Below are 21,931 nucleotides of genomic sequence, written 5' to 3'. Positions count from 1 at the left end.
ACTAGGTCATTAGGTTTAACATGTTAATGAAACTTAACGAGTGAGAAGGCCATAATGAAATATGAGCTAAATTCTCTCACACTCCAACTTTTTGTCAGATCTAAAGGCAGTGTACATCCAGTATCAGAGCAAACTAACTTCTGTGCACATAAAGACAGCAGAATGTGATTCTATAAAAATAATGACCACGCTCCAAAAAAATTCCTAGATTACACTAAAAAGGATGGAGGTGGGATGCAGTATTTCTACAAATCGTGCCTCTTACAGGTCAGTGCCAATGAACTCTAAAATTATTCTCTGAAATGCTGTCCATATAAATTTTCTGAAATCTTAGCCTGACGTTGACAGGCATGGTAAATCTTGGTGATTTCCATGGATGCTCTACACTGAGCTGACTCACGGCAGCCTGGCATGCTCGTCCCATCTCCACGGGCTGAATCCCCTTCCGTAACGGTGTGGCAAAAACATTCATGAGTGCACGCCTTGCCACAGACCAAAAATCCCACAGCACTCAGCAATTAAACCGGAGGAAACGCAAGTTTAGAAAACAATTTTATTAGACAAATTATTTAGACAAATTATACACAGAAAGCTCTGCCACTTGTAACTGAGGCCTCCAAAAAGTGTTTTGTGTATCTGTATAATAGGCAACACATCAAAATAGGCCTATTTTAAATATCGTACATGGTTAACAGGTTTTTTTTTAATAGCTAAAATCACTGCAACATCTGGTATGTCCCTATGTAGCTTGTTGGAAAGAAATTTTCTTTTTTTTTTTTTTTTTTTCCATCTTTTACTCAGAAGTGTGGATGAGTTCATGAATGTTACAAGGGGGAAGCAAGTTGTGCATGCTTTTAGACACTTGCTGCCCTGGAAACAAAATGGCCTTTTGCACGATAAGAATTTGTTCTGCCTTACACAGTAGACAATATTTGAAGATTTAGTACAAAAAACAGTGACAGTACAAGATGCTCCCCCAGAACAGAATTAGCATCAAAATAGAATAGATCTGAAGAATATACCTTTTAATTTATCCTAAAGCAAATCACATAGGCTGATTCCTATTAATCCTAGCCAGAGAATGAGTTAGGTTAAAATAAGTGTATGGTTGCATTAAAAACAAAACCAAACCAAAAATCTCACAGGATAAACTGCTTGCTTTCTACTTAACTGCATTTTTAGTTTTAAGGATTACAAATTGAAAGCTCTTCCTACGCTTCTAACAGGTAACAGTGTTACTTTAAAAAGCTAGTGCCAAAGTGGGCACTTGTTTTGCTCTCACTGCTCTTCTTTCTCTTGTTCTATACAGTTGGCACTAATGTAAAAAATACGCAGCTCCTCTAAATCTAACTTAACATATAAAGGGTTAAAATGAGCGCCTGTTCACAATTTTTTTTCCTTAGAACAATATGTGATTATAATTAAGGCCACATCTGTATTTCTCGAGGGCTTTTTTTTTTTCTCCACTAACACCATTATTGTATTGATCAACTGTACTGATTTGGAAAATAATTTATTAACCTTTGATCTATGTTTAAACTTCTCTAGAGCTATATTAGTTGTTCATGAATGTGGTATACCTAAGAGAGAGTTCCATTTGTCTAATTAATTAAAAGTAAAATTATCAAGGTTAGCCTTATAGAATGCTCAATAGCCAATGCAAAACCTAACCAAAGGAGTTACATCTAGGTACAAACGTTAAATTGCCCTGGATGTTCTAATAAAAAAGTATAAAATATGCTCTGTTGGCAAACGATGCAAGTCAGAATAACATTAAAGCAACCTGTCTTTTCTACATGAAAAGACCCCCTGCACTGTACATCTTTCCTGTATACAACACATTTTTACTAAAGCTTTATTAAATGAATTGCAATAGCAACGGCTGCCATTTTATAGCTATATATACATGTATATATATATATACATACCTGTGTGTATATATGTATATATATATGTATGAGATACTAATTTATTTAACACAACAGAGGCTTCTGCCATATGATACAGTTTACTGTACATAAGAAAAACTTTTAACACTGTACAATCACATAAAGGTCATATGCACTGTTGCAGTGCAAAAGTAGATTTAACTGTAGTCTTTACTGGCATAGTAATGGCTTTTTGTAATCCTACAAAATTGCATTCTTGTATTATGGGGCCTGAATGGTCTTTTGACTTAATTTGTTTTGCTTTCCTTTTTTTTCCTTTTTTTTCTTTTTGCCTTTTTTTTTTGTAAAATTTTTCGTTTTTTTTTTAAACTGCAGGGTTTGCCTTTGGTCCACAGTTAAAAGGACACACAGCAGTGGAGCGCTGACTGGATGCAGCAGAATACATGAAAAGGACTTAAGTTATTGCAATTATAGTAAAAAAAGGCGGTGGAGGAGGAGGAGCGAATGCCCTTCTGTAAAGTAATCCTCAGGGGTTTTCTTATGCATTAATCGCTGCACATTTCCTATATTTAAAGTATATGAAAAGCCTGAAGTAACCAAAACCTAACATGATGATAAACAAAAGAATAAATGATTCAAGTAGTAAAGAGAATAAGGGGAGATAGAGGAGACCAGACTGAGAAAGCAGAGAAGAGAAGGAAGAAGAGTTGCTACTAATAATTCTCATTCTTAAATAAAATTAAAAAAGAAAAAAAAACCCAACAGAAAATAACCCCCAAACAAATTAAAAACACCCTCAATAACAAAAAATAAGGAAAAGAAAAAAGGTTACATCCATGTTAGTCCCACAATATTACAGCTGCTCCTTGCAAAGGGAGTCCTAAAAAAGAAACAGTGAAAGAACTTGGTCTGATGCTCAGATGGAGGTGCCTCGGTCTGGGTCACTACCGATATTCAGCCCCAGAGTAGGAGTCGGTTGGTAAGGGATAGATGACATTGTTTTGATGGGGCTTCTGAAAAAGCCACCGTTGGGCGCCCTGTGCCTGAAAGGGCCAGTTCGGTGCTCGGGCACGCTGCCGAAGGAGAAACCCGAAGCGGCTTTAGCAGACAGCGTGCGGCTCAGAGTCTGGATCTGTTCTGGTATGAAGGTGGTTGTGGTGATGTGAGTGTTTCTGAAGTCACTGATTTGCTCCAGTGCCTGACGTGTGGGTAAAGTGTCAATGTCCAGCGGGGTCAAGTCAATCGACGAGGTGGAGAACTGTTTATGGGGACTGTCGTCATCTGTGCAGAGGCTGTTCACACGCCTGTGGAGGTGCTCCAGGTCAATCTCCTTGTCGTCCTGGGGAATGAGAAAAACAAGAGGCACCATTCACCACTGCCATTTGTGCTGGGTTGAAGCTTCACGGTGCGATCAGAACTGCTCGGGAAGCACGACGCACAATTAACTACAGCTGGCTGTTGGCTGACGGCATCTCTGAACGTCACCAGCAAACACCTCCACTGCCTGAAGCTGGGTGGGCTAAGCCAAACGGAGGCAGACCCTTACACCACAGCTACCTTCAAACCCTGAGCCTGAACAACAAAACTCCAAGTGCTACTGGTCTGTTTCCATGAGAAAAGCCAGGCTCGGAGCTAGGTGGGTTGGACAAGCAACAGCTGAGTAACAGTAAACTTTGTGTCATGAAAGCAAAGCATAATCTCAAACACCTGGGATGATGCTAGTTCTTCAACTCTGCAGCAAGGACTAAATTTGGATGTCAACACGGGAGGCTCTAAGGGATTAGGTTGCTGTCTTTGTCAGTGTTCATCTTCTCAGGGCTTAAGGAAGGGCTAAAAACATCTCAGGTCGCTTTTTGCCTTTATAATATAAATTGCAGCACGGAAAAGCTGAACTTCCAGACAAAAATCGAAGCACTGGTGACTCACTGACATCGCACAGAAAGGAGTACACCAGGCAATTTTAAATTGGGATGCCAACAGAGGGATTAATTCTCTCCTCACCCACAAAGAAGCAATTCCATCGATTCTGATGGAATTACACTCTTGTGGGTGAGAAGAAGAGAAGGCGGCCTGGGGTAAATATTATAATATGTCATCCCTCCTCTTACCTCTGTCCCTTTTCCTCCTTAAATCTCTCCTCCCAGAGAACTCAGTTAAACAGGTTTTAAATGCACAGAAGTTAAAAAAGAGGAGATAGTCCTGGGTGACACAATAAATCACCTGTATTGTACATAAATACTTCTGCTGAACTGCAAAGCTTAATTCAAAGCAGCATTAAAGTATACACGCAGAGGGGTACTTCCTCAGTCTAGGTAGCGCAGCTGATTCAGAACAAAAATCGATTTCAACTAACCTTAAAATTTACCTTAATCTCTGTGAAATCTACTGGCTCTTCCAGGCCACTAGAAATAGCTCACACTCTAGGACCTCACAGAGGATAATTAGGCAGCCGATAAGATGTGCACTGATGACTTCCAGCCTTGATTACTGCAATTCAATGACTAGCTTGATCCAGAGCTCCCTGAATCAATGGCAAAACTCCTAGTATACTGAACGGGCTTGAGATCCCTTCTTTGTCTAGGAATGAAGTCAACCACTCTGAAAAAGTCCACACCTAGAACAAACTGCAGGAGTTCCTCTACTTAGCAAAATGGATCACCAAATATTTGCACTGGTACCACGCCGAACACAGAGCCTGACCGGAAGGAGACTGAGAGGCCAGCTCCCCTCCGGGATTGTACCTTCTGAGGGCAGGGACAGGGAGACGAACCGGGGGAAAAGGGGCAGGGAACCGGGCATCAGGGATCTCCCAGGGACTGGACGATCGCTGACCACAGAGGCTTTGGTTTGAGCTCATCACGGGAGGGAAAAAATGCAGTGCTCATTTCTCGGACTTAGCTTTCTGTCTAGAGTTTATTCACATGTGGACATAGACATGGATGCACATAACAACCACACAGGTGACACCAAAACCAAACGCATTCACCAAACGCTGTCTCCTAAAAACTTTGGAGCTGCATACGGATGCAGGAGAACTGGGGCCACATCAGAAGCTAAAGAAATATACAGAGGCTCTGTTAGCGTGTGCAAGTCATGACTATGTCTCTGAGGGACAGTCCTAAGTATTTTTCCTTTTTTTTTTTTTTTGGTTGAGTTTTGGTTTTGTTTTCTTTTTGGGGGTTTGTTTGTTTGTTTTTAATTTTGAAAAAACACACAAACACTTTGTAATTTAAAATACCAATCAAGAAAAGATTGGAATTTCATCACTTCTGAGCCTCTATAAGTTACTCAAAATATTCCTCTTTCTTCTCTTACAGAGATGCATTTGGGGCTAGGGTCAGACCAGTGAAAATATATAAGCGGTGATATTCTCCCATGCTTAGCCCACAACCCAATCTCCACCCAATCGATACACCAAAATGAGACCCACTCACAGTAAGATTGTGCATATCTCCATAATATGATCTTTCCTCTTCTCTCTTGTGTGATCAGTAGTGAAATATTCAGCAGTTTTCACATTTAAATTATCATCAGGCTTCAGAGTCAACATCCCATTGAGATTACTGGGGCGGTTCATACTTCTCTCAGAGCTACCGTTTAAGGCTGTCTGCAGACTCAGGCAGACATCATTGAATGGATTACTTCTGGTACGCGACCGAAATGTTATCTTCGCAACCATAAGACAATTTTTTTCAGTATAAATGCTTGCATTCTGGAGCACAAGATGGCAGCCACCAGGAAAAAGGGTTGGCTTGCTGACCACAAACTGGCCCAATCTGACCCCCGATTCTGGACTAGTGGCCTGGAAGAGCCAATGGATTTCATGGAAGCTAAAATGAATTTTAAGAAAGTTAGTTAAGATGTATTTCTTTGCTGAATGACCCCCACATCCAGGATAGTGGGGACATTCAGCACATACGTCCACGTCAAACTCAGTTTTGAGCCAAGCTTTTCAATTTAGCGTTGAGATGCAATTTTAAATGCTAAGCTAATGACACGTAACAGAGATCAAGGAGGCCAAATTATACCATTTGTGGAAAGTACACACTTGAATTTCTCTGCATTTGAAAATTGAAATAGGAAACTTTATAGTTGTATAAAATATCCGTGTTGGTTTTTTTCTTTTCCTTTGTTATTTATTTTTATGTTTTGCATCAGGTAAATATGAAGTATGAAGTTCTGAAAGTTTGGGTAAACAACAATCAAGTAAATTTTAGATTTTTAAAATAATTTACCAGTTGAAACTATATGGTTTCCATTCCTGAGAAACCCAATTTAAAGACTAGAGTTTCTTTTTTTTTTTTTTTTTTTCCTCTTAATAATAGTCCGATCCAGATCTTGAACAAAAAAAAGCTTGGGAATTAAAACAGGCAAGAAAAGATTAAACGTATTCCAACATCAGTGCCAATGCTGTCTAATCAGGTAGTGTAATTAATCCTGCCTGATTATACAGCATTAGATTAGCAGGAATAAACACAACGGAGAAACTGCAGAGAAGGTGAGACCACTGCACACAAATTAACAGCAATACCCCACAAGCTACACAGATGTGTCTAAACTACACAGATAGAAAAGCTGTAATTAATAGTGCTACATTAAAGTTCATATTTAGGTTCAGCTTTGGGCATTGCTGCCAAATGCATATTAATACCTTTTTTTTTTCCCCCCTAATGTTTTTCTAGTATTTTGTAGAGCTAAAGACTTAATAATGAAGGTAAGAAATTTGTTGTAAGACCGCATGAGGCTCAGATGGCTGGTAAAGGGACAGGTAGATTGCCATGGGAAGAAAGGCATTATGCATGCAGGTGTAGAAGGAAACTCATCTGGTGTAAAATAACGTATCTGCCCATGGTCTCCATCCAAGATTTTCTGAAACAAATCTGTACTAGATTTCAGAAATAAGTCTGGCCTGAATCTGAAAAATCTAATGTGCTCTTGCTTCCCTGGACTTCAGATTAAATAATGAGAAGTTCATGGAAGTCTCAAGAGGTTAACATTTCTGAAAATGGGGATGAGATTATTTAAGAAGCTAACTGCTGATTAAAGGGCTAAACTTTGCAAATCTATTTTGAAAGACTCGGCCACTGAGCTTAGGAGATATATTTTTCAAGAAGCCGCCAAGAAACCTTTGAACTTACTGGTGAGAATTAGCTCTCACCAATGGGAATAATGAATTAAATATTGATGTATTAATAATGTACTATTCTACAAGTAACAGTTGTGTTTTACTCAGAATAGTTGCATATTTATACATCATCAACATACATTTTTTTTTCATTCAAACTTTTCTAGAAAGAATAAAGATATTTTTGAAGAATAACATTTACCTTAAAAAATCAGGAAGCTAAGGAAATTTCTCTGAATTTGATTCCCCACCCTCTCTAATGCTACAAAGTCAAGGCAGCAAACTTTAGGGTGCATGAAAATTCCCCAGGAGAAATGGAGGGTCTAATACCTCTTTTGATGGAACCCTGGAGCCTTTCCTTTTATTCCACCATGTTTCCAACATTGCAATGAAACAGGATAGGACAATCCCAGCGGCGAGGATGCAGAAAACACCTGCAAAACTTTTTATGTCCAGGGCACCTCCTTTCTGTTTGGTATCCACAGATGAGTAAAGATCACATTGACCGTTCTTCGGCCACCACTTATGCTTCAGTATGTCCATGTCACCATTCTGCTGGAGCTCCAAAATCCTTGAGGAGAAAACAGAGAGTCAGGGGTTACAGTGGAGCGGTGGAGGTGGTACCTGAGAGTGCCAGCATGTAATCTGACTACTCGCAACCTTTTCACGTGTCTCGGAAAGCCAAGCAGCTGATGAATCCAGATGGACTGATTTAGCCAGAAAAGAAAGCCAGAATATGGGGTTGCCTGTAAGACAGAGCATGTGGATACCTATGCTCCACTCTAGATACAGGAAAGCACATACAAGTCTCTCTCTCCTTCTGTTAGGACCCTTAATAAAAATGCTTTACTTAATATACCGTATTTTCATAACTGTATTTTGCTACAGACTATGTCAATTGACTTTTGTAGTGCATGAGGTATTTGACAATATATATTTTGCATTTTAATTGCTGGAAAAGAGACATTTCAATGAAAAAAAAAAAGGAAAATACAGTTCAGATGTATCACAAGATACATGTGACCTTATTGTAAACTGATCTTTATCAGGTTACTTGCTGCTTTGGAGAAAGAGCAGAACCATATGAGTTGCAGTCAGTGAAGACCTAAACTAATCTCACTCAGTGGGAGCATGCGACCTGCTGGTAAGCGATTTCCATAGGAAGGTTCTTTGCTGCGGAATTCACTTGCCCTTGCACCTACGTACCCAGCCCACTGCCAAAGATTTACTGGGCAATTTGCAAGACCAACGTATTTAGCTAGACTTCCTGTTGGGATGAATAGTTTGAGGAATGAGAATTTTGTTTGGAAGAAGATTTTCATATTTAGCTAATTTATTCCTGAGAAGAGTGGGGTTTTTTTTAAAAACATCCAGAAGCTACTAGAGTAGCAGCTGGGTGCATCTGGTTACCCAAAATAAAAAATTCAACAATTACACTTAAAAATAATAAAACAGGGGGAATGTTTTCCTTCACGTAATAAATTTGTTTTTCATTTCAGTGTTTGAAGGCAAACAATTACTTGTGCAATCATTTGACACAGCATGCAAAAAATCCAAGTGCACACAAACCAGCAGAGGTCTGGGATGTTGCTACCAGAGACTCTACTGCATCAAAGGAGGAAGAAAAGCTGTCCCACTGACTCAGGGCTACCATAACAGCTCAATGCAGCGGTCCACCTCCACCTCAGAAAAACATAGTATTATGAAAAGGAGTTTGAATGCACCTCAGAAACACAGGGCAAGTGCTCTATACAGAGCTCATTTGATCTCTAATGCCACTTGAACAGGTAGGCGTGTCAACGAAGCCACTAATTTTTCTATGGCACACCCAAATGAACATATGCTTATGCTGTGGTCCTACCAGGAATGGGAGACTTCACGCAGCCAACAGTGGCTTAACTCCCAGCACAGTTCTGGAGTGAGTTTCTGCTTCCTACCTAGGAGTACGTCCCATGGCTGAGTTCTCAACCTGTTCAGAGGGGAACTGCTTGTCCACCTCTGTGCTATCCCAAAGGGAACAGTGCCCTTGAGGAACAGACTGCAGGTGATACACATGGCTTTGGAGACACAAGAATCCCCTTGTTTGCATAGCTTTGTGTTAATAAGAAGTGGGACAAATTCTGTGCAATGCCTGCTGACACTACATTGCTGAAGGTCCAGCCCTGGAGAATTGTGAACAAGGTCAGAGTTTCCTAAGCTATACTGTGAATTGCCCCAAACACAATGCCAACTAAGGGAAGCCCCATCCCGAAGCTTCCTGAGGGGACTGGGATAAGTCAAGGACAGGAGGACTCTCCATTCTGTTGCAAGGGACAGAATAGCTGTTATGAAATATCCACGTTCAGAGTAGCTTTGAAGGCGTGGGGACCATAGGCAGGATTGCTGTCATTGCTGCCTACAGCTGCCTATTGGGAACGTGTAGAGAAGCTGGCGCCAGACCCAGTGACAGGAGGAGATGCAACTGGGACAAACTGGAACATGAGCAATTCCAACTAGGTAAAAGGAAAATGGAGGAAGTCAAACTGGAACAGACAATTTGCGGCATCTCCATCCTTGTCGATATTCAAGGCCTCGCTGGGCAAGGCCAGGGCAACCTGACCTAACTGGACTTGCTTCAAGCAGAGAGCTGGGCTGGAGACCTCCAGAGGTCCTTTCCCACCATAAATGCTCCTCTGAGACTCTAAACACAGTCCATACGCTACTCCCTGTCACAGCATATAGTGCTTACAGACATAACTCACCGTAATTCTGCTTCTCGCTGCCGTAGCATCCTACATTAGGTGAGTATTTTGGCCCAAATATTGCAGCCTGTCAGGTTAGCGGGAGCAGCAGAGAGTCAGCACAAACAGAACCCTTTTGTATAAGTTCTTGTGGAGTAACAGAAGATTAATTTTCAATGCACAATCCAAACATTTGGCATATGTGTTTTTATATTTAGGAATTACTGTACTATCTACACAAGGCAGTAACAGAACAACATTGTGGGGCTTATTTCTTCCAGTAGCAGCTCTAATCCCTAAGCAGGGCTATTTTCTCTCTTTTATTCAGTCAGTAATAAAACGAAACATCCAAATGATTGCTCTATTCTCATTAATTAAATGATTCTTCACTTGTCAGTATAATTTCTGATTACACAAGACATCTTTTCAACAATAGGCATTTGCATAAAGACACTGAACTTTGGCTTGTTCCTTAACAGAGATTTATTCCTAATTGTACTCCTGGTAATTATCAGCAATTTTCTTTATGGATGTAACATAAGTTCAATTATTTAAAGGAAAACATAAAAATAGAAGCAGAAACCAGGGATAGTAATTGTATCATTACATGGAAAAGCTTGAGAAATGGAAAGCTTATAATGAAGCCTTGTAAAATCGCAACTGAAAAGAGACATTGAGAGACAAAATACATATCAAGAGAAATTTAAGAGCATGAATATCTAACTATATTAACTTCATACAGAGAAAAAGGGGGATCCTGCTTCTGTTAGACTTAGCAAACACTTTGTTTCTGAATTCACCCCTTTGTGGAACCAAAACAATAGTTCACATATTAAGAAGATTTAACGCTACCAACCTGTTCCTAGTTATGAAACTTCCTATTTTTCTAGCACACTTTCAGAAATGGCAATCGTGCTACTTTTATTGAAATTCCCTGGAAAACAACACGCGGCAGGGAGGTTTCTTGCAAGCGTGCAGGCACCGCTATCCTTGCGTGCTGCAGGAGCTTCCCACACGATGGCACTCTTTCCACAAAAATGCGTGCTTTTCCTGCGGTTCCTGGGGGGTGCCCTTACACAATCTAATCAAATTCCTGTTGGGTGGCAGACACTACAATCAGTTTGATATTTGATTTTCAAATTTAATAAATGACTAAAATAATAATGCATTAACTAAATGCTCTGAATGATAATGATGCACTAAATGCTATCATTCCAGCAAGTGCCTCTTCTCGCAAATCCCAGATTTTTACAACTGAACTTTTCCTCGACAGTCTGCTCCTTTGAGCCTGCTGTATTGGCATGGAGTGGTATTGCAACACATAAGCCAGTAGTAAGAGTGGTGGAAAGCAATAAGTAGGGTGCATGAGTTCCCGCTGTTTTGAAATACCACAGTCTTAAAAAGCTTACAAAAGAAGCCTGTGTATTGAAATAATCTGATTTGTCTGAAAAACATGACCTTTAAAACTTGCTTATGGATAGAGTGCGGGTCTCAATACAGGCAAAAATCAGGCAAACTGTTACAGTAACATTTTTCAAAGCAATGACGTAAAGTTATTAAGCTGCACAAAAGAAAATGTCTGCATGCACTTTAACTAATTTGGCCCTGAATTCATAGTGCCAAGTGACGTCTAGTGGATATGAGCACAGAAAACTAAACTGCCTGTGGTTTCCAAATCTGACAGTGATGTGAACAAATCCTACCGAATCAATGGGAATAGGCCGGATTCACCTCAGTAACTACATACTTTGCTGCTGGCAGTGAAATGTAATTACTCCTGCAAAATACCCGCAGATGAAAAAACCCCAACTTACTACGATAGCAAGGTGTCACAAATGCTACAAAATTGAGACATCTGTGACAACACTTTTTTTGATCTTGTTTCATTCCTTCTGAGTTATCAGTAGCGAGCAAGAGACGTGACAGGCCATTTACAATGAGATCAGAAATGCCAATGCATGGTCTGAGATGCCAAAGGTTACTGAATATCAGCTTCCTGCACCAGGAATGTGTTATCCAGAGAGATAACTTCACCATTGGCACTGACAAGGGAGAGGAGATCATGAGGCACTACTCTGGCTCTAGTCTCCAGGATCAGGGTGCTGCAGAGAGGAGGTATGCAGAGCCATGCAATGAATGCCCATTGCTGAAAGGGGGAGGAAAAGTAAATAAATTAAAAAAAAAAAATCCCCAAACCCAAACAACTGTTTGTGTACCTCACTGGGCTGAACATCGGGGGCTCAAGCCAGAGTCCCAGCCCTTGTGCCAGCTCCGAGGAGTTCCTGGGTAGCTCACATGGGTCGTGTTTGGGAGCACCTGGTGCCTGCAGATGGGGCCAGGTGGTTAAAAGAGCTCAAGTAACTTCTCCAGTGGGTAGCCCAGAGTCAAACTCCTCGGGGAAAAGCTCCACACCAGAGCTTTTCTAATAAAAATCTGGTGCCAAGTCTTCGTAGAATTTGGTTCTTCTCTCATAAAACAAGATAGAGAACTAAGCTGATTTGTGACCATCCTTCAGTTATCAAAGTAGACAGGTAGGAACCCACAAGGAGGGTTTTTGTTTTTTTCAGTGAAGCGACTGCCTAAATCTTTCTTATTCATGGCAATAACTGGAGTGATGCCAACTCCTGTTGCATCTCCCTGAGTGGGCTTTAGGTTTTGGAAAAGTAGGCCCTCCTCACAGTGGCAGAGCAGCTTTTGCAGGTGCCACCTGCGAGGCTGGCTCAGGGCTTCCGTGCCGGAGCGCGACGGCTGCTGCCCAGCCCGGCTTACTGCCTTCTGCCTGAGGAAGAGGCAGTCCCAGCCATGGGGAGGGAAACAGGGAATAAGGATGAAGACAGGCAAGTAGGAGGCTCTCGGGTGTCCTTTTCACCTCCTCCCCTGGCAGTGGCACCTCACTGTCTCACTGAGACCTGGTGAGTTTTCATTATTTTGACCTTATCCTTGGGGCATTGCGGGAGATGCGCATTGATGCTCAAAGCCTTGACTTTGATGTTATCCCCAGTGCCAACAAATATTGTTATTCCTCAGCTGCCCAACAAATCACATTTGCATCATATTACAGCCATGGACCATTATGAAGCTGCTGAGGAGAGTGAAGGATATATCTGTATTCGCCTACAGGAGGGGAATATTCCTGTGCGATTTTGTCTTGCTCAAACACACAGAATAAAGAGATAGAGAATGGTTAGAAATAAAACTCAGAAATGTTTAGAGAGTGGGTGGGAAGGTGTTCATCCAGAAATGGCTGTTTGCCCAGCATCAGCTGCACCACCCAGTTAGCCATCCCTAGACCCAAGCCTAGAATTAAAAGGGGCATCACATTATTGAAAAACACAGCCCAGAGGTGAAGGAGGCATGGGAAGGTGAAGGGCAGAAGCAGCTGTCCCAAGGTGAAAGAAAGAGGGGAGCAGTGCCAGTGCCTGCTCCCAAGCAGACTGAGATGATGCTAGGAGAGCTTGCAAGATGAGCAAAGAACCTGGAGGCAGAGAGATCATGGCTATTCCAGTCCTTCCTTCGACTACAGGTCTTGATATCTGTAAACAAAAATGCTGGTTTTGAAGAAACTGTTTACTGGTTTTCTGCGTGTGTGTGTGGTTTTTTTTAAGCCAGCACTTTAATGAGCTGCCAATCACGGGCTCCATGAGAGGAAATTTTTCATGCCAGCCAAACGCAGCTTGGGCTGCCAGATTAGACGAACCCGCGCTCCCTCTCCATCTCTTCCCACCACTTAACCCAGCAGCGTGTGAGTGCCCTTGGGTCCAGCTGCAAAGCCCGTTTTCTGGCAGGGACTCCAAGCAGATTTAAACCCAACTAACTTGTGCCCCATGAGCGCGGGCAGGTGGTCGCCTTCTGATCTGCCCTTCAGCAGTGCTCGGCATCACGCTGCTGTTGCTAGGAAGTCAGTGCACAGAAATGAGGATAAGCATCTCACCTTCCTGATATGATAGAAGAAGCAGTAGTAAACCAGACCTGCTGTTCAGCATTACGGATTTGCATAGCAAACAATATTAAAAGAGAGAAAGCAGCTGACCTTCTGTTTTGCTCAGCAATAAACCATTAACTTCAGAAGATGCAGCACTCATTACTTGGATCCCATAAATTAGTATCACTTGTTCAAATTAGTGAACTTCTTTTTACTTAAATCTATTAATCTTACATGGAGACTCTCTCTCAAATACAGAAGGCTAAAAAATAAAATGGCATCTGCAGTAATAAGAAATGAGATATTAACTATATTTATTATACAACTGTGGTGGAATTTTAAAAGGACGGCTCTATAATAGTTTTATTCAAGTTGCATAGTTTTGCTGAGAACTAACAATTCAGAAAGCTAGATAAAGACAAAATCAAGTTATTTAAGATCTTCTGCTTACTTTTAACATAGAAGAAGTTGAGCTTAAGAAGTAAGCTTAACTGGCCTTTCACCATGCAGATATTTCCTGCTCAGGAGAAAGCAACAACAAAAGAAGTAGTACCTATTTATAAATCCCAAATGACAAGAGAACATCTACAGACAGTTGCATAAATATCATGAGTTCATTAAGCTCAGTGCTGTTATGGTAAACACCAAATTAATTCATTATGGTGAGTCATGGTATGCCGCCAACCTTATTAAAACAAAGAAATGTACTTTCAAGGTACACTGGTTGCTGTGCAATACCTGCATTCCAGTCCTGGTTTAGAAAATTACTTGAAAAATGACAGTTACTAAGCTTTATAAAAAATTCAGTACTTCATGGCCACATGAATGCCTGGGGCCTAATTTTCCTCTTGCTTTCATTACCATAAACCAAAAGCAAGTCCATGCACCGGAAGGCAGGGACAGCTCATGGAGTCTGCAGAAGAACAAAGCAGACTTTGATGCGCTCGATCCCCACAACCGGGACAGCTCTGCATCTCCCCCCTCCTCAGTTTGCACTGCGAAAGGCTGTCCTGCTAACTGCCCTGCTTCCAACGTCACCTCTGGGATCGAAAGATCAACTGTGACGTTGCACATGATTGCCATGGAATGGAGATAGCGCTCCTTCCTAAAATTACACTTTCTTCATACTGTTGCTTGTGCAACACCGGAGGCAGTCATAAATGACATTTTGACTATACGAGGAGACATTATGATTATATACATACAACTTCAGGATTTGAGTTGCAGGTCCCACTGCAATAATACTGAAATAACTGATGATTTCACAAAAAATCAGGAATTCTCAATGTCCAAAGACAGCAGGAGTTTCATCATGAACTTACAGCCAGCAGAGACCAACATAGAGCACACTTGGGAATCCAACCCTTCTGGTAGGCTGTGACAAAAGTGGCATTTTTCTACATCAGTACAGGATACCTGGATTAGCCAAAAATAGAAAGCTGGGGGAGATGTTTTCTCCCCAAAATCTCACCTGACTGAAAATTTCCTTCAGTGTCACTTGTTAACTGCCCCCTGCCTGAGAAGACCTGTTGTTAACAAGCCACGTAAAGAACTGCTCTCCTGCTTAGCAGGAGAAAGCAAACAATGGAAAAAAGTACTTTAGTTTGACTTTGTTATTGTTTTTTTCCCAAAAGTGAGATGCAAGCAGATACTTATTTGGGTCATTTACTATTTAACCTAGTTCATTCTCAGATTTTTTTGAATACAAAGTGATAAATTAAACACCAAAAGTTTTCATTAAGAAAACACCAAAATGAAATATTAAATTGTTTGCCTTTTTCTTTAAGGAAAAAAAAATATATATTTTTAAATTAGATTCTAAGGAATAACTTTAACTAATCTGTTTAGACCATCTGCTGATGTACTATGAGAAAGATAAATAAACAAGGAGTTCACTGAACCTGACCTAGCACTGAATGAATATGCAAGCCTCATCTTCAGCTAAGAAGCAATTACATAAGAAATCAAATTACTAACATGATTAATCTTAAGAGTTGTGGTGACCGGTGAACTTTAATTTTTATATATCGTATCTGTTTATACCACCTTTAAAAGTCAAGGACTCATTACAGCTATGACAATACAGTCTTTGCTAATATGAAAGTTGGGCTCCAATTAATTGATAACAGGCAGAATGAAAGCAAGCCAAGAAGATGCAAGAGAGCTGAAAAGGAAAGGCAGTAAGTCCCACAGAGACCCAGAGCATATCTGCAGTCAGAAAGGGAACACCTTGGGTGGTCTTTGAAAATGTCAGCATCATCCTTAAGCACACTGTGATATTTGGGTTATTGGGTGCAGGAGAAGATCTTTCATGTTAGTGTAAGAATCTGGAAATGATCATCTTTGCTTGGAGTCATGCTTCAGGCAGTGCAAAGCCTCATTCTTATAAAACTACCTACATCCACATTTTGAGAAAAAGGAGACACATCAGTCACATTAAGTCCTGTTGACTGACAGTCTAGAACAGCTCATTTTTAAAGTAAGAGATCTAGGTGGCACTTGCATATTTGACATTTATTTGCTATTTACATAAGCAAAGATGACAAAATATATAGCTTATGATTTGCTCCATTTTTTAAACTGTTTGACCAGTGCTTTTTTTAAGCCCTTAAAAATTAAACCCAAAACCTTCAAAATTTTCTTTTAGATAGTGTTTAAATGAATGATTTACATAGCTCAATTTAAATATCATCATTTGGATTATAAAGAACCTAAATTGATAGTTTAAAGCTATCTCCAAGGTGAACAGAGCTGTTGATAGAATAGGAGAAGCTAGACAGATAAATACAGAGTCTGAAGATCAAATCACAGTAATATGCTTTGTGTCTGAAATTTGACATTTAAAAATATCTCAAAGGCTTTTATCTCCTAGATACTTGGTTACAATAGCGAAAGCTTCCCAGGTCCACTCCCACCCAGGGTTTTAAACCTAGCGGGGTTTGAAACCAGTACTTCTGAACATGAACACTGCACTAACCAGCCTTAGAGATTAATGTGATACTGAGGAGAGCCCTCTCTAAACAATCCTTTGGGCGCTGAAAGTAAAAACATTTAAGGTACCCCATCTGATATATTGGTGCTTCAAAATTTAATTAATTACTTTGATTTGTTCTCCCAAGCAAAAGCATTTCACAGAAGAACCATTTCTAGAAACACCCTCAAAATACGTTCTTTCTTTAAAGCCCTTCTCAAATCATGCTAATGAATACTCTTCAAATACACACAGCAGTATAGTGGCTGTCTGGGGAAGCCTAAGGAACTGCCACAACTCTGCCATGCTTAAAGAAAAATACTACGATTTCTTACACTAAATCTTGCCGTTTGAGAAACGCTACTGCTGCTGTTTAGGCTAAACGTGTCAAACCACACTTCTGACACAAGCCTGACCCTAGTTACAAATAGCTCTGCCTGAGACGACTGCCCCTGGAAATATTGCTTAGGGCACCTTGGCTGCTCTGGGGCTAGCTCTGCCTTCTTCACCTTCCAAGGTGCATCAGGTAAGCTCTCCTCAAAGACACATGAGATCATAAATTTCTCTACCTTGATGAGCATTCAGATCTTTTCACCTCCCCTAGGTGCAGAAGGAAATGATGAAAGATAGAGTAGTACAGCTTTGCAAGCAAGGAAGCTGCCTGACTGCTGTGCTACACTCAATCTGTGCGCAGCCCTAACCGATGCGATGCATTGCTGCTGCCTTTCGTATAGGGAGATAAGCTAGGAACTGGTCTAGTCACTCTTTGCCAGACTTAGCGATTACCTTCAATAACGCATCAGCGTGCAGACTGCTGACCCTGTGTATGTAGGCTTTCTGCCGACAGGAGAGCTTACCGACAGGTTTTGAAGACAGAGCATCTTTCAATGCCCTCGCAGGGCTATGAGCAACACAGACAGGCGAAGCAGCCTGACACAGAAACCCTGTGAGCTGCTGGGGGTTACAAAAGTTAATAATTGATGGTTTATTGCCCACCTTCCACTGCAGTGTGTGTCCTGAGGGGCTGCAGTCTACTTTGCATGACAGGAATCAGGGCTTTAAGCAGCACAGTGTTTACTCACAGGATCACACTACGTGAGATTTCCATATTACGGAGAAGTGCCTTGGAGTGCCATTCAATCCGGATAACAATCTGCAGGAGGACCGAGTGTTTATTCTCTTAATAAAGGCATCTCCCTGGTAATGCTGCTGTTTCTCAAGAGCTGCAGCCAGCTAGCTTAGCTGTATTCTTGTCTCCCAGACTTTGCCTAATCAGGTCCTCTGGTCCCTTCTGCATTGCAATAAACAAGGGCTGAACCTGTTCACGTATGTAATGGTGGTTTTTTTGGCCTCTGGGTTTTAGTGCTTTGGAACAAGGCAGCACAATCCAGACCTACCATTACTTTCGCTGCTGGAGGAAGCAGAGCAGAAGGAATTGGCAGGAGGATCTGAAGCTTTTCATTTAACTTCATACCTTTTTTCCCCTCAAATCCAGGCCCATATTATTCACACAAAGTTGAGGGATGTCTAATCTGTGCAAAACAAGTTTGTTAGGCAAAATATACAGGCAGCAAAGCCACTAGCACACCTAAGTCTTCTGTCAGAAATTTCAGCCCAGGCAAAAGCAGGAGGAAATAACTGCTTTTCTTTGCAACTAATCCATCCAGGTCAGAACTGAGACTTTTCCAGTAAGTAAGAGAGTAAGAGTAAGTAGAGTAAGATTAACTTCTCGCCACTGGCAGGAACATACCCTTCTTATGCCCTGCATTTCTAATATTTCATATTGGAGTGTCCAATGATTACATTCAAAGGCAAACATACAGAAGCATGTTAGAAACAATGTAAACAGGAAAAGTTTCAAGGAGTAATCTCAAGCTTCATTTTTAAATTGAACATTTAAAAAAAAAAAAAAAGCTTCCTGACAGAGCAATAGTACAATCTGATTTTTTTTTTAAACTCCAGAATTATTTTAAAGCATTTGACATTGTGACAAAATTTAGTGACTTTGGTGAGGAATTCTGCCTTCTTTCACTGCATATCTTCAACCAAATAGTTTTGTTACATTCTATTCTTAAAAGGAAGCAACGCAATTTTAGTACTTAGTTTTTCAGTCTTAGACCCCCTAGTAGTTTCTCGGTGGCTGGGGGTTTTCTGGTTTTTTTAGAGGTGTGGGTTTTTCCCCCTCTCTCACCAATCTATTGATAACTGACCCGAAGACTATATTCCCTTCAGCTCAGGCGAATAGGAGACATAGGAAACATAAGCTTGCATAGCAATGACAGCACGCATCATTTGTATCCTAAAAGTGTTTTACAGTTTGACCAACCAAAACTGCAACTACAGGAGATGTCTTGAAGCAAAAATCTTTCATAGTCAGCCAGACTGAATAATGGGCACACCCTCTGTTATTGCACCTACTGTCACTTCTTTTATAAAATGTTTAATCCCACTTGCAGTTACGCAATTTCTACCATCCAAATCTCAGAGGAGGATCCTTGGGAGCACTAAGTAAACCTTTCCTTCCTTCTCCCTTTCCTCCCTCTCCAGTAGGTACAGCCCATGGAGCAGCTTCCCACAGGGGCTGCCAGGCTGGGCTTGCTCGTGCTCTCATGACACTGCGCCACACCATGCCGTGGTTCGCCCCGACAGAAAGCAATGCCGGGTTTGCCGTGTAACGTTACAAAACATGTCCCATCATTTTCCTGTGCCTTATGCCAGATAAACTGTGGCTGAAAGAGATAACCCCAGAAATAAAACACAAGGCGCTCCCAGGTGCTATTCTATCAACTGCCCTCTGCAGAATGCCAATGGCTTTGTAAGGAATTTAACAAATTCATAGTGTAGGTCAAAACCAAGCAACTTGGCATTGAGATTCAATTTGGATAAGCCAGTGAGCCTGCTCAGACGAGCTGTGCATATCTTTTCCAAGATCAAGGGCACGAGGTCAAATTCTGCAGCTTGTTTTTGATAGCGCAGAGAAGTGAGCTCCTTCTTTCTGCTGGCAGAGGCAGATCCAAGAGCCAGACGAAGGCTCCTGCTGCTGCACGTTGCTCAGCTCAGAGCATGGCGCAGGTTTGGTGACAACTAGGTCTCATCAGAGAGTCTCCCTAGCAAGATCCTCTGCAGTCAACAGTAGAGTTTGGAGGAGAGACATAAGAGAAAGGGAGCTATATTCTAAAAAAAAAAAAAAAAAAAAAAAGTCTCCAGAGTTGAGAGGAAGAATCAAGACTATCACAACTTCTCTTGAAAAGCTGTCTGGCAGGAGAGATGGGAGTGTGAATGGCAGGATATTCCTAACCCTAATTTCCCAATTCCAGAAAGTAAAAGTTTATTTGTGGGAGGGCAAAGGAGGATATAAACAGGTTCTTATTTTTACCCAGCTAGTTCACCTTTCTTTACCTCTGTGTCAGACTGAAAATTAGGATTCCACCGAATGGCCCTGTCGCCATGCTGCAAATTCACAGCTGCAGAAGATGACGCACAGTAAATCACTGTCCTCTTGCTGAGAGCTGCCATAAATAATGCCACAGGAGTTCTCCCCTGCAACCAGCAGCTGCCTGCAACTGCTAGAAGTAGAACTGTAATGCAGCCCCCAGGTAGGGAATGGAGAGAAGGTAAAACAGAACAGTCTGAAAAATAAGATCCTGGCATTTATCATCACATTAACTTGCAAGCCTTTCAAAATATTTGCCTCATCTTTCCCACAGGAGAATTTCTATAAGCAAGTTGTCATAACTTCAGACAAATTTCAGGAATGCGCTATGTTAATTTTCTAAAAGTACCTCATCTTAAAAGTATTTTCATTAGCAGCAAGTATTACCACTCTGCTTTTACAGAGGAGAAAGCTGAGGCAGAGACCACGAAGCAGGCACGGCAGGATCAAACCTCAGGCACCCAGCCCCTACTCTCTCTCTTCCCTTTCGCAATGAGTGTATTTATTTGTTTTCCTAAGAGAAGGGGAGGGGGAAAGAGAAGGCAAGGAAAAAGAGCAGTTTGGCAGGCTACATGACAGGTGGAAAAGGCCAAAGATGTGAAAGTGTATAAGCCGTGACTTCCTGAGCGAGCAGTTGGCTGACTCTATTCCTCAGCCTCTACATCAATGACAGCTTTTGAAGGCTTGTGCTGCAGCACAGCCTCTCTCTTGCTGGTCGTAGGTGTTTCCCAGGCACGGGCACAGCCCCAGGGTTACTGGCAGGGCTGAGCTCCGGGCAGGCTTGGCCCAGAACACAACCCCAAGGTGATGGGCTGCAGGAGAACTGGAGGGGACATGGCCCTCACGGCAGCTGGGCAGTACCACAGCCCTAGTCCCGGAGGGATCAAAGCGGCACCAGTGGCCAGGGACATAAGGGGGTCATGGAAGAAGGGACTGAGATCCTTCTCTACATTCCCAGCAAAGCGGTAACATTTCCCAGCCCTTTCTAGCACCACTCGGCATCTTGAAGCTCTGCACCATTCACACCTTGCATATCGTGCTGTCCTTTACCACAATTTCTTCACCTAATTTGGGTCAGACCTCGCAAATACCTAGAGACAAGCTCCAGGGGGACTTCTCTCCTTGGGAGCACTTGACTGAAGAGAGAGATCAAGGATATGTATGGCAGCACATCAAATAGACATTCCTGCAGCTGGGGTTAAATAGCTAAAAAACTTAACATAATCTCAGATTCATTCCTCTCATGCTTGGCAAAAAGTAGGAGCAGGGGCTCTTTGCAGTGCACTCATGCTGCTCTAAGATTCACAGAACTATGATCAACTATATAAAACAGTTTTAATTAGGATTTTACTAATCACCAAGCATCTGGCTAAAGTTTCCCTTGAATATTTTTCTAGCCAGCATGGAGGGAAAGTGGATTTGCCAGAGTTCTGTAAATACCTTATTTTAATAATGATGTACCCAACCTCTGAGAACTGGTTAAAAAAAAAAAAGGCTAAGAAACAAGACTCCAGAAACATTCAGTAATGGCTGTGATTGACTGTGGAGATAGTGATGCTAGAGAGAGCTTTCCATGGAGATTGCTATATGAACATTTAGGGCTGAGCAGATTCCAACGAGGGTTTTTTTGTATAGACTAGTTTCTAATTCTGAATTCAAATATAAACTAAGAAGATTTTTTTTTTTCCTTCCAATCCTCCCTTTTTGTTTGGGCTTCAGGTCAAATTGGATGTTCTGGCCAAATTTCTCAGAGAGAAAGATACACACACAGAACACAGGCAAAATGGGCTTCTTCCCTGTTTGCCCCGTTCAAAGCAAGGACTGGAAGCCAGATCTCCTTTATAATGGGGATTATCAGGAAGAGAAGTCAT

At 41.5% G+C, this 21,931-nt stretch overlaps 1 protein-coding gene across 2 annotated transcripts in view; it reads right to left on the bottom strand.

Moving 5' to 3' along the window:
• Positions 1–602: 602 nt before the first annotated feature.
• The window catches only part of GRID2 (glutamate ionotropic receptor delta type subunit 2), a 747,631-nt gene continuing 726,302 nt past the window's right edge, over positions 603–21,931 (bottom strand). The window contains exons 15-16 of one of the 2 annotated variants that reach the window (XM_054825310.1): positions 7,345–7,585; positions 603–3,228 (exon numbers count right to left, since the gene is read on the bottom strand). In XM_054825310.1, coding sequence (XP_054681285.1) covers positions 2,806–3,228; positions 7,345–7,585 — 664 coding nt within the window. In that variant the 3' untranslated portion in view covers positions 603–2,805. Of the gene's footprint in view, positions 3,229–5,434; positions 5,720–7,344; positions 7,586–21,931 lie in introns of those variants that run through there. The other variant, XM_054825311.1, reaches the window with a different exon arrangement.

The sequence above is a fragment of the Grus americana genome, chromosome 4 (assembly GCF_028858705.1).
Source record: "Grus americana isolate bGruAme1 chromosome 4, bGruAme1.mat, whole genome shotgun sequence".
In the NCBI taxonomy this organism is placed as follows: domain Eukaryota; kingdom Metazoa; phylum Chordata; class Aves; order Gruiformes; family Gruidae; genus Grus; species Grus americana.
The sequence above is the reverse complement of the archived record's forward strand: the minus strand, read 5'-3'. Positions and strand labels throughout refer to the sequence as shown.